Source organism: Manacus vitellinus, unplaced genomic scaffold (genome assembly GCF_001715985.3).
Source record: "Manacus vitellinus isolate BGI_N305 unplaced genomic scaffold, ASM171598v3 ctg7180002432948_pilon, whole genome shotgun sequence".
NCBI classification, from domain to species: domain Eukaryota; kingdom Metazoa; phylum Chordata; class Aves; order Passeriformes; family Pipridae; genus Manacus; species Manacus vitellinus.
Window position 1 is genome coordinate 24,467 of NW_021938442.1, and position 12,197 is coordinate 36,663.

Genomic DNA, 12,197 nt, shown 5'->3' on the forward strand with positions numbered 1-12,197 from the left:
GAGCCAGGAGAGCTGCAGGGTCTCTCAGCCTGTTTCCCATCTGCCCTGCACTTTCCCTCTTGCTGCCTTGAAGAGGACTTCACACACAGATTCATCTTTAAAACCCCACCAAGATCTGTGCTGAGAGCAGGGCAGCGCTGCTGGAAAGGGCAGCCCTGGGAAGTGTCTCCTGTGCCAGCCCAGAGGTGCAGCTGTGCTGGACAGAGCAGGACAGGAGCCCTCCTGCAGAGAAGCCAAGGGCTGGGACAGGAGAGTGCCCACCCCCAAGGGAAGGCTCAGCACTGCCCAGGGTCCTGTGCTCATTTCTGATGCTGCCTGAAATACTCATCTCTGAGAGTAAAATGGTTGGAATTTCAGTGCAGCCTCCTGACCTGAGAGAACAATGTCTGTGCTAAAATGCCTAAGCAGGAAACACACCTCAGGACTAATTCCTTTCCTGTAGCCCTTGTCTTTTGCGAGCTTTGCAAAACATTCTCCATTCAATAAGGTGTAGTGGTGTGGAGCTGTGAGCAGGTCTGACCCTGCAACAGCGAGACGCAGAAAAGATCCTCCCTCAGCTGCCAGGTTTGCTCCTTGCCCACAGCCCTTGTGCCCCAGCCCTGGCAGCAGCTCCCCGGGCCGGCTGAGAGCTGCCCCTGGCAGGCAGCAGAGTCCCTGCCCAGCACAGCGCCCTGGGCTGCAGGACCCTGCTCTGCCCCACAGCCCTGGGCACCCCTGGCTGCACCCCCGGCTTCACAGCTCTTCCAAAGTGCCCCAAAACAGCCCCTGCTCACCCATCCCATCAGCTGGGGCTGGGCCAGCTTTAGGAGATGCCTCCAGGAGCTGCCCCTGCACTGCCCTGCAGCCACAGACTCACCGTGTGCACCCTGCCAAGGTTCCTCCTGCAGGGAGCTCTCAGCCCTCCTGCCAGTGCTGAGCCCCTTGAAGCTCTGTCTGTGCCCTGCTGGTGTCCCTGAGCTGGCCTGGCAGTGCCCTCAGCCCTGCTGGGCTGTGCAGAGGAGCTGCTCACCAGCAGAGCTGTCTCTTTGAAGCTCTTCTTGCTTGCCAGGAGCTCCCTGTGTGCCAGGAGCCCGGCCCAGCTCAGCAGCACAGCAACAGCCCCAGGCATTTCATGACCCTCGGGGGGTTTGATGTTGTTTACATGAGACTCAGTCCCTGAGAGGAAGTTCAAACAACTTCTCAAGAAGTCAAAATGAGAATGAAACACTGAGGTTTCTTGCAGTGCTAATGAGTCTCACTGAGGGACACAACTGAGAACGTGTCCCCAGGATCCAGTTAGAGCAGAAAACTGCAGACAGTGATGCCAAGGATGGACAGGCAAGGGAAAGGTGGCTCTAATGCTGAAGAAACGTTGATTTGTTTACTTTATCCAGAGGACCAAGCCCTGAGCCCCAGCCCCCGGGAAGGGACATCCTGTCCCTGCCTCATTCCTCAGGGCTCTTCCTGGGGGCACTGGCGGGAAGGGCGAGCATCGGAGCAGCGCCCCGTCCTCGGGGCCCCCGGTGCCGGCCAGCGGGCTGCTGTTCGCCAGGTAAGTGCCGCGGTCCTCCTTGTCCTTTGTCCTTGGGAGGGAAACCAAAATGTCCTCGGAGCCGGGAGGGGAAGGGGGCGCTGCCTCTGCCGGCCCCCCCTCCCAGCCCTCGCCGCTCGCTGAGGGGACCCGCGGGAACTCTCGGGGACCCCCGGCCGTGTCCTGCCCGTGGGGGGTGAGGGGGAGCGGCGGGACCGGGGGAGCCCCGGTGCCCCTCGGCGGCTGCGGCGCTGCCGTCCCGGCCCTGCAGCACCCGCGGGGGCCGCACGGCCCGGCCCCGATGCAGCACCGAGGGGGCAGCGGCGGGGTTTGGGTCCCCGGTGCGGCCCCGGGCACAGGGGGGGCACTACGGGAAGCAAAGGTAGTTACTTAACTATGAGTTACAGGATAAGGAAACGGAGGAGTTTGTGTGTTACGTGGAAAGCTTTTAAAAACGTTTCTTGGGTGTCAGGTTTGGTTTTAGTGTTCAGTTTATGCGTTTTTCAGAGACCTCACAGTCATTTCTCTTTCCGGAGCATTTTTTATCTTCTTTTCGGCGCCTAATAATTTTAGAAGTTGTAGAACACCTTTTGCAAGACTTTCTGAAAATGCAAGTTTAAATGGAATGCCTGACGTTTGTTATGTGTTAGCTGGCATTCAGCAATTACCAATGTAAGGGCAAAATTGTAATTTTGAATGTATGAAAAGTCTGGATTTTCTATAAGTTTCGAATAATAGTTTATTATCTGGTAAAAGCAAGCAGCCGGCTGGGGGACAGAAATGGGACCAGTTTCCCAAATCTGCACCCCCCTACTACAGGGTACATTTAGTATTTATCTTAGCTACTTCATGCATATTAATTATATCATATGCATAGACATTCTACAGGTTTTTGCTAAGTATTTAATAGATGGGTTTTCTTACAGCTAAAGCTAAAGGGTTATCTCTACAACCAGTCATAATTCATGCATTCTTGGACGAACAGGCTCCTAAAGATTTAAAGTTCTACTATATTTTATTCTTAGGATAGTAAGGAGGTTTTAGGCCTCTTGACTTTGTGAGGGTCTGTTTTATTTCTTTATGAGGGTGTAATTAAGTTTTACAATCTGTTTGTTTTATTTTGATGTAATCACCCATTTGTTTCACGAATCACGGTTATTTATATATCACAAAAAGTCACTGTGGTAGAGGAAGAGGTAAATATTAAGAGCTTTAGTTTTAGTTGGAGGTTGTGTTTAGCCATATTTGTTGGATTTCTATGGTGTACACTTGAGCAAGCTTATAAAACTCCATGCAGGTTTTAAACATTGCAGTTGGAGGTAAATCTGGATTATTCAATACTTCCTCTGCAAATGTGAATCTGTCATTACAACAATAAAAGTTTGCCCTTTTTTGGAAATAGAAATACAGGTTTTAGCAACTGCTGGACTTCTCCACCTTTATGCACAATGTTCCGTATCTTTATTTTAGATTTGGATTATGGTGGTTTTCTAACCCAGCCACAGCTCTGCAGTATAGAACAGGTTCTGGCATACACACTGTGCCCTAAAGAAAGTTCTGGCTGTAGGTGGGTGTCTGCTGGATTTCTCTTTTCTTAAAGATGCTATGGGATTTTTTTTCGATAACTTCGAGTGGTTTCTTTTAACAACTGAAAATAAAATAGCAAGTAATTGTCTCAAAAAATTAATTCCTCTTAATTCGTAGTGTGTTTTGTTTAACAGTTCTGCTTTTTTATATTCAAGGTGTAGGAATTGGAATTTATACTTGGATACCTTTTAGTTTAGCAAGGAATGTTTTTTAAAATTGTGTCTTTACCCACTGATTCCAGACTTCTTCTTAAGTATGAAGTAGTGGTGACAATAAATAGAACTGCTGTAAAATAAAATAACATTTTTGCCTTCACAAAAGGCAGGAAAAGTTGGCTAGAGGTAGTGCAAATATAGTGTTCCTTTTGTTAAAGACCCTGGTTTGGGATCTGACGAAAGGTTAAAGAAGCTGAAAGCTTTAAAACTGTTTTCTAAAGGGCAAAAAGATGCATTTTTTGGGAAGATCAAGCAAGGTAGGACTTACAATTCAGAGAAGCTGATGACAGAAACCATTTTGAAATAACTTTGCTGTCCCTAAAGGTTTTATTTAATTTTGCATAGCCTGGTTCTAAAGACTTTAATGTGAAAAAAAAGCACAAGGGCTGAGGGGTATTGGGTGATAAGTTACTCAATAAAAAAGGTTAAGTTTGCATTTGATCTCTAAGTCTTTCAAAATTAAAGTAATGGAAGACAGAAGAGCAGATTGCAGTTAGTCATGAGAAACACAGGTCGTGTGTGTTGTGTGTCAGTCACTGTCATCTCCAGTGTGTTTTATTTCAGCCAAGAATGTCCTTTTCTTTTTAGAGTTGAGTTGTAAAGATACAGTTACTGCTCTCATAAGTTTTCTTGACTTAATAATTACCTAAAGAGCAATACATTTCAGGCATGTGACTTGTTCTGCTTTTCTAAAGCAAAATGTTGAAAATTTCCATCTTTTTTTTTTTCAGGTAGAATGCCCTGAACAATACCTTATTGTCTGAGTGGCTTCAGAGGAATCATCATGAGTTATTTTTTCAGGTAGGAGTGGCTATAACTTGTGGTAGTATGTTCATTTCCTTGTTATTTTTTTTTATCTTGAAATTTGCCTTTTTGCTACAGTGCAGCTGGGAAGAAAAACAATCTGAATTTTTATGTGGAGGGGATACATTTTGTAAAGTATCTGGACTTTTAGAAAGCTTTTTTTTTTTTTTTGCAGATGCAGGTAGACTGTCTTCAAATAATGTCATGTTTCTGTGCTACTTCTGTCTAAATTTGAGTTTACCCAGGCTATCTGTTAAGGGGCTTGTTATTTTTATCATCTGTGTATGTAGATCCATGTACCTTGTATTTGTGGAAAAGGGCAGTATTTTCATAGAAATCCATTTCATTCAATGTCCCATTTCACCAGGGAGAACCTGCATTAAACTTTGACTGTATTTTGTACTTACTGAGTTTGTAGCATTAACAGTTGGGGATATTGTAGAACTCACATTTGCCAACAGGAACAGCAGTAACAGGAGACTTCAGGTGTTTGTAGAGGAGATTTTTGGGGCCTGTTTCTTGGTTTTGGGAACACAAAGGCTGATGCTTGGCAAGGATAGAATATTGTTATTGTAGTGTAGGTCACATTTTTATGACTTGAAAGACACCTTCTGTGTTTTCAGCAAGTTTGTCAGTCACGAACATCAGGACTGCAGGTGAGATCTGTCTGTGCCTTGTTTTCAGACAAACCTGGTTTGTTTTTTCTTTTTTTTTTTTCTTTAAAGTCTCTCACTGGATATTGTTCTTCCAAAGATTCAGATGACTGGTTGGGTAAAAGTCCTTGAGCAGAATTGTGTACTGTTTGTGCCAGGTATGTTATACTGTGTTGTGGCTTTTTGTTTGTCTTTTTTTTAACTTACGCTGGAAATAATTTTTTTCAAAATAAACCTTAAACATTTAAGGTGCAGTGTTTTTCCTTGTTGAATTTATTTTCTTTCAAGCTCAGGGCATTTGAAAACTGTTAGTAAGTGCTGACTGCAGCAATGTTTGTGTCTCCTGCACCTTCAAAGATTTCTGTGGTCACTCACACACAACTTTAACAACCTGCAGTGACCGTGGTGACACGTAGGAAAGCCAGGCTGTGCTCTGAGAATTGCCATCTCCCGAGGACATTGTCTAACCACACTTCAGAAGTGCTTTTCCTTAGTTCAAGGTATTCATTCTTTAGCTAGGGACACTCATAAGCTTTTCCTTTCCAATCAGTTGTTTGTACAATAAACTTAAACCTTCTCTTTTTGGCGTAAATTTGACTCTAAAGCCCAAAGCGTTACGAGGCATCTTGCTCTCCTCCTTGCAGGACAAACAAATCAGCTTTCTGATGCTTATAATTTGTTTTTACACTCTAAGATTCTGCATTTAGAGCCAGAGGAACACGTTTCCTTTGAGCCAGGCTTTCCCCACTGTGTAATTCAGAGTTGGAGAGCTCGTTTGCCTCCCTGGACTGGTTCCTTTTCACAGCTCCCCATGCTCAGGTACCTCAGTGCGTGCTCAGGGCCTCAAAGCACAAGGTGTCTTCGTGAAGACACCTGTGTCAGGAATCTCAAAAACACTCTGGATAATTTGCTTTTTAAAATTACAGAATTGATGGTGACAGTTAAAGAATACAGTTGTGAACCCCCACCCGAGTGCAGCTGTTTTCTTTGGCTTGGATGAAGCCTTCAGCCCGTTCATGTAAAAAATCGTGGGCCAATTTGGCAAAGCTTTCTAAAAATGTCTCTGCAGGTTGTACTGAACCTTTACCTGCAGTGAGTCACTGCTGATGTGCAAGGCAGAATTCAGGTAATATTTACAGAGAATGGACATGTCCATGATCGTGGATGTCCTGCAGCAAACAGGGCTGATGTGCAAATGTGTGTGTCAGTGTGTTCTGGACTTGGTTGTGTGACTGTCTGATGGGATCTGTGAGAACTGAGTCTGTGTTTAGAAATGATCTCATACCTTGAGAACAAGGGAGCATATCTGAAATCTCATGTGAATTTTCAGTTTAGAGGGTCAAAATCACAGATATTGCACAGTCTGTTACAATGAAGGCAGGACCAGTCTGATGATAATGAGGGGACTGAGGCTGTTGGACCCAGGACTTGTGTTCCTAATGTTAAATCCTGAAATGTCTAAAGCTGCAACTTTTAATTGTCCTGCTCTCCAAAAAATAGCAAAATTAAAGATTAAAATTAAACCCTGCAGTGTCAGGAGCAGATCTTGGCTGACCTGCATGTTCCTGCTAAATACAAAATTGAGCACTCCAGCCTTAACGGTCTGCACCTTTCCTGGATTGCCCTGATGCTGTTTGTGCTGAGTAGGTATTAGAATAAAGGCAGTTTTACCTGTCCCTTGTTACTTTTCTGAGCTCTTTGGAGCTGCCTTTTCTTGGAAGAGCAATATCTGTTTATCTAGCACATGGCAGCTTGATCTCTCTGTTAGGTGGACCTCAGTGGGTTAGATGCACACTGCTGGGACTTGAGGGAAGTTTTAACTTTCTGGCTGCCCTGCAACTGCTCATGAGGGTTGGGGGGGTCAGGAGAACCTCTGTGGTTGAGTCCCAATAACCTTTTCAGCAGAGGAAGCTGTTCCTCTGGGGATATGAAGCCATGTGAAGTATTCTTCTAGAATTGCTTTTTGTGGCTTTGACATCTTACATGGAAGAGCGTTGGTGTGGTGATACAGTCATCTTGGGCAAAATACTAATTAATCCCAAGAGAGAATCTGATATCAGGCCTTGGGTTTTGTAGGCTTGAGTTGAGTTTTTACAGCAGTGAGTACAGAAATGTCCACTTTATTTGAATCTTCCATCTACTTGAACGTGTGGCCGCACTGTTGTTTAAGGACTGTCCTTACTCCTCCTTCCAGAGTTGAGCTGCCCGAGTACATCCTGGACATGGGCACTGTTGTTCAGGGTTACAGTAAAAGCTGCACTGTGAAGATCACCAACACCTGGAGGTACCCAGTGGCCGTCCAGGCCAATGAACGTGCCCTGTGTGACACAGGTAACCAGTGCTGGAGAGGCTTCCCGTGGGCTGCAGGGAGCTGTCTCAGACAGATTGGCTTAAGCCACTGCACATGGGGAGGTTTTTTGAGCTTCTTCCTCCCAGTGCCCCTACTGGGAGCTTCAGGGCCAGAATTCTCCTGGCCAGCCGTGCCCAGGGACCTGGCCTGCCTGGGGCTGCCCTGACACTTCCCTGCAGGGGCCTGATGGGCTGATTACCCTCCTCACCTGCCAGCATCTTCTGCCTTTGGTTCCCATCAGCATCAAGTTTCTTTGGGCGCTCTGGGGGTGTTGCAGACAGATGGGATCTGTTGTGGTTGGAAAGTGCTTTGTCTGGAGTTCACGCTGTCACAGCTCTTGTGTTCGACCTTTATTGAGGAAACAGCCTGTTTGATCCTCTGGTGGATCAAAGTAGGCTTCCAAAAGAGGCCTGGAGGCAAATCTGCACTTCCATCACTGAGTGGCTCGCTGTGTCTGAGGGCTGCTCAGGTGTCTCCTCTAAGTTTCTGTCCCGGGAACAGCACAGCGTGGGGTTTTTCCCAGGGCTCCCAGCAGGGCTCTCGTATGGCCTTAACATGCTTATGACACATTTTGTGTTGCTTGTGTATCTCAGCTGCTTTGTTTTCATCTGTTCAAGGTTTCAGCATATACCTGGAGCCCGTGGAGTTCCTGATCTACGGCACCAGCAAACGGTTTCAAGTGAACTTTGCAAGTGCCAACCTGCCCGTGGGAAAGGTGGATGTGCTCCTGCCCATCAAGGTACCGCAGCTTTTGGGGCAGGCAGCAGGCTGGGCACAGCAGCACGTGTCACCTGGACTCTCAGCTGAACTCTCTGTCTTTCTCCAGGTAGAGAAAGGCCCCACACTGCACATCCGCCTCCGTGCCACTGTGATTCAGCTGCTGCTCAGCCTCTCCAGGAACAGACTCCAGTTCCCCGATGTCCAGGTTGGGCAGTGCTGGTGTGAAACAGTCCGGCTTTACAACTGGTTCAGCGCGCCCTGTGAATGGTTCCTCACTGTCAACAAACCTGCCAAGAAGGTAAAGCACAGGGAAATGTAACACGGAACGTTGGGTTTTCTTTGCACCTCCTGCCTTTTCTATGCCTGTGGCTGCCTGAGCACTTGGGCTACAGCGTGTTTGAGGAAGCTTTTGAGGGTCCAGATCAAGGCTGCTTTGCCTGGACCTGTTCCATTGGCTGATGCTTTGCTTCCCTGCCATCCTCACCCATTCCTCCTCCTCCTCTGAGGACAGGACGGTGGCTCCCCATCTGCTTGCCCTGCCTGCAGGTTGTCCCTCCAGTTCTAGACCGTGGGGGCCACGCCGGGTTTGCTGTGGGTGCTCTCAGCACCGGGACAGGATCTTGGAGCACTCCAGGAACCGAGGCTCTGTCCTCTCAGACCGAGGAGACCTCACACGACTGGTTTCTGTGCTCAGGTGGACAAACGTTTGACACCGGCCGTGCGTCAGAAGGAGCTCCAGGCTGCGAAGGATGATTCCCGTGTCTTTCAGTGGAAGGCCCGGGAGGGAACCCTCTATGGTAGAGAGTGGTGTGACCTGCAGATCCAGTTTTCCCCCCTGGAAGAGGTGAGATTGGCAGGTGTCGCCCCAGGAGCTCTGTCAGGGCAGGGTGGTAAGGAGAGCCCAACACAGGGAGTGGCAGATGAGCTCTTCCTCCACGAGCAGCTTTCTGGAAGCCCTGCACTCACTGGGCCTCAGTTTCCCCTGCAGCACACCCTTCTGAGAGGCGCCTTGAAATCCTCCCAGGGAACATCAGGGCACTGTGCTGTGGCTGCCTCTCTGCCCATGGGGGAGATCTGCCTGACTGCCTCGTCCTCCCCCTTGCCTGGTTGTATTTGCAGCCTGCGACGCTGGGTGCAGAGCAGCTGGCACAGTCACAGGGCATCAACCTGGAAGGGCCAATGCTGGCTCATCCTGCTGCTGGCACCAACAGACAAAACAGCCACCAGACACCTTCCTGGGCACGGCAGGACAGTCACCTGGAGTGGTGTGCTGCCAGCAGTCCCTGGGGCTCTGGCCCAGCCTGCCTGCACATTGCCGTGCAGCTGGGGAGTCGACTTCAAGGATGGAGCATTCCCAAAAGCCCTTTGCATGTGGCCACTGGGACTTGGAAACCGACAGGGTGTAACAGGAGGGACACAAGTGCTTCCGTGCCCAAGAACAGTCCCAGGGATCTTTTCATTGCTCGATGGATGTAACCAACCATCTTGTGTCAGGCTTTGACCAGAGCCAAACACTGAGCAGAGAAGACGACCTTTATTTCTAGCCAGCCAGAGCTCATCTGCCTCTCTCATGGAGCTGGTGTTTGCCTGATGCAGCAGTACCAGGACTGAGGGCCCTTCTCGTCTGCTCCTCCATGACTAGGGGAGAACATCTGATAATCCATTTTACATCCACTTCATACCCAAATACCCAGTTACACTGCACACCAGGATTTGTCCCAGTTACTCAGAGCCAAGGACACAGATGCTGTAGGCCCTACCATAAGTAAAGATCTGGGTTTCCGTTCCCCCTGGAGGGACTGATAACACCCCTGACCTTTGAGCAAGGCTTGTATTTGGGGTCCTGTCACCTAGGACTTCATGGACAAGTTCTTGGCACTTTTCTCTTTTCAGAAGTCCTACAAAACCGAGCTGAAGATCAGCGTTCGTGGGAACAGCCAGCTCCTCGTGCTGCACATCTCAGGACAGGGTCTGGAGCCACGGCTGGAGTTCAGCCCCACGGAGATCAAGCTGGGAGCGGTGCTTCCGTGCGGCCCTGAGCTGGAGAGGACAGTGGTGGTGAAGAACCCCTGCGAGTTCCCCATTGAATTTTACTCCCTGGAGTTTGACGAGGAGTACCGTGAGGAGGAGAAGGTGAGAGGGAAGGTCTGGTCCCCATGTGTGTGCTCCCCAAGCTGTGCAGCACTCCAGCCTTCCCAGGCTTGTGCCAGGGAGATGGAGGCAATCTCCAGGGCAAAGCCTGGTGGCACTTTGAGGTGAGCCATCCCTGCTGGCAGTCTGTGGAGGGGCTTGGATAGCCTGTGTTGTTGGGAGGAAGGAAGGAGGGAGAAGATGGGCTGAGTCTGTTGGTATGATGGAGGTTGATAAAGGAATCTTGTGGATGGTTTCTCTTCCCCACACGCACAGATCCTGCGGACGCTGGAGGAGTTTGGAGACCGGACGGCCGTGGTGATGCCTCCACGCGCTGTGGGTGAGAAGCTGCCCCCAGAGGTGCTGGAATATTATGAAAAATGGAAGAAGATGGAGGCTCTGGGTCAAGAGATGTTCAAGCGCAAGGAAGAATCAGGCGAGGACAATGGTAAGGCTTTGGCATTGGCTGTTCTGACTGGGGACATAGCAGGGAGCCCAGCCCACACAGCCCGAGCTCTCTGTCACTTTGTTCTCCATGCAAAGCCCATGCTTTTAGCAGCCATCTGACCTCCTGCCTGGTGGAGGAATTCCTGGGTGAAGGGCTGTGGCATCCTCTGCCAACCTGGAGTGTAGCCAAAGCCAGCTCCTATCTGCCTGCCACAGACTGGGGAAGTAGTCAGGATATCCCCTTGCGTCCCTTAGCCACAAAGAGTAGCATCAGATGAGCTCTTCAGCCAGTAGAACCAGGTCTAATATCACTGGCTCTTTTCTATTTGCTCCTTCCCAGCAACAAAAGCACAAGCTCCTGTTGCTTTCGGCCGTCTCCTTTCCTGGGATCGGAGGGGATAGGGAGGATGATCAGGATCCAAGGTAGGCAGGAGGCTGACTTTTCTGCTGGTTCTGCACAGCAGCACTTCAAGAGAGCATCAGGTTGTTGAAGGACATGGTGGACGAGTGTGACAGGCCCATCCGTCAGGCCGTCAGGCGCTACCTCGACACCAATCCCGTTGGAGAAGAGCTCAAAGCCCAAATGCCCAGAGGGATTGCCATCATCGTCTATGGGACCCCCCGGACAGGTACGGGAGCCACAGCCCTGGGCTGCAAGGAGAGGGGGAAGCAGGAGAAATGCATCCTGGTGGACCGTGGTGCCTGAGACAAAGTCCTCAGCTGCATACGAGGTGGAGATGACCCACCTGGGGCTGGAGTTCAGTGCTCGTAACCGTGCTCAAGCTGCCTCCCTCGTGGTCTCCCCTAGAAGGGCACTTGCTTTCCCACCGTCCTTGAAAGCCGTTTGTGAGTTTCCAGAGGCTGTCCCTGAAAATGCCTCCCGTGCAGGTGTCACCAAGCAGTCTTCCTCTCTCTCTCAGGAAAGACAAGGGCGGCGGCCGCCCTGTCCAAGTATTACAGTGCCGCCTGCTTGTCCCTGGCCGAGGGGGTGACAGAAGCCATGTCGGACGAGCGCAGCTCGGCGGGGCGCCGTGCCCGGGAGCTGTGCGTCGAGGCTGCCCGTCAGCAAAGAGCCAGGAGGGAACAGATGCCGGGTAAGGAGAAACGCTGCACCCAGAGCATGCTTAGGAAACCACCACGACCGGCCACTTCTGCTTGCTCAGAGAAATGGTTTGGCAGCCCTCGGCTCTCTTAGGGAACATGGGTGCTGTGCATCTCTGGCTAGTTTGGAAACAGAAAGCTCGATTTGAAGGGCTCCCACAGGGGCACTTTTACTGCCATTCTTGGCACATATTCCTTTTTCTAGGGGTGGTGAAGCACACCTGTCTCTTTCTCTGAATTTTTTCTATTTCCTCAAAGCTGAATCCAGCTTGCTGCTCATGGGCAGCAGGCAGAACCATTGCCCACCTTCAGAAGGAAAAAGCCCTTTGAAGTGGCTCATTAAGCACAAGACAGCTATGAGTGTGGCTTTGCAAATGTGAGAGGAAGGGAAGAATAAGCTCCTAGAGGAGTTTCCAATGAGAAACATGCTGTAGATGAGCTCTTTTCTCCAGAGATTTTCCTATGCCCACTGTTGGCTCATGCAGCTTGTGCACGCTGTGCTGTTCTCCAGATCAGACTGGAGACTTTCAGGAAACTTTGCTGGCAGTTGGTGCCCTGAGCTCTGCAGGGTGAGGGCAGACCTGCTTAGTGTGGGGAGAAGTTTTGCATTGCTTTGCTTTGAACCTGGTTGGGTTCAGAGCTGGTGGAAGGAAGAAGGGTGTGGATCCCAGCTGGGGTTT

At 49.6% G+C, this 12,197-nt stretch overlaps 1 protein-coding gene across 1 annotated transcript; it reads left to right on the top strand.

Moving 5' to 3' along the window:
• Positions 1-4,090: 4,090 nt before the first annotated feature.
• LOC108643861 (hydrocephalus-inducing protein-like) lies at positions 4,091-11,510 on the top strand (the record flags this gene model as incomplete). The annotated part of the gene is made up of 9 exons (XM_029958285.1): positions 4,091-4,113; positions 6,964-7,100; positions 7,737-7,858; positions 7,946-8,137; positions 8,534-8,683; positions 9,733-9,972; positions 10,246-10,417; positions 10,878-11,045; positions 11,337-11,510. Coding segments are annotated over exons 1-9 (1,372 nt in total), but the record flags the coding sequence as incomplete, so codon positions are not given.
• Positions 11,511-12,197: the final 687 nt, after the last annotated feature.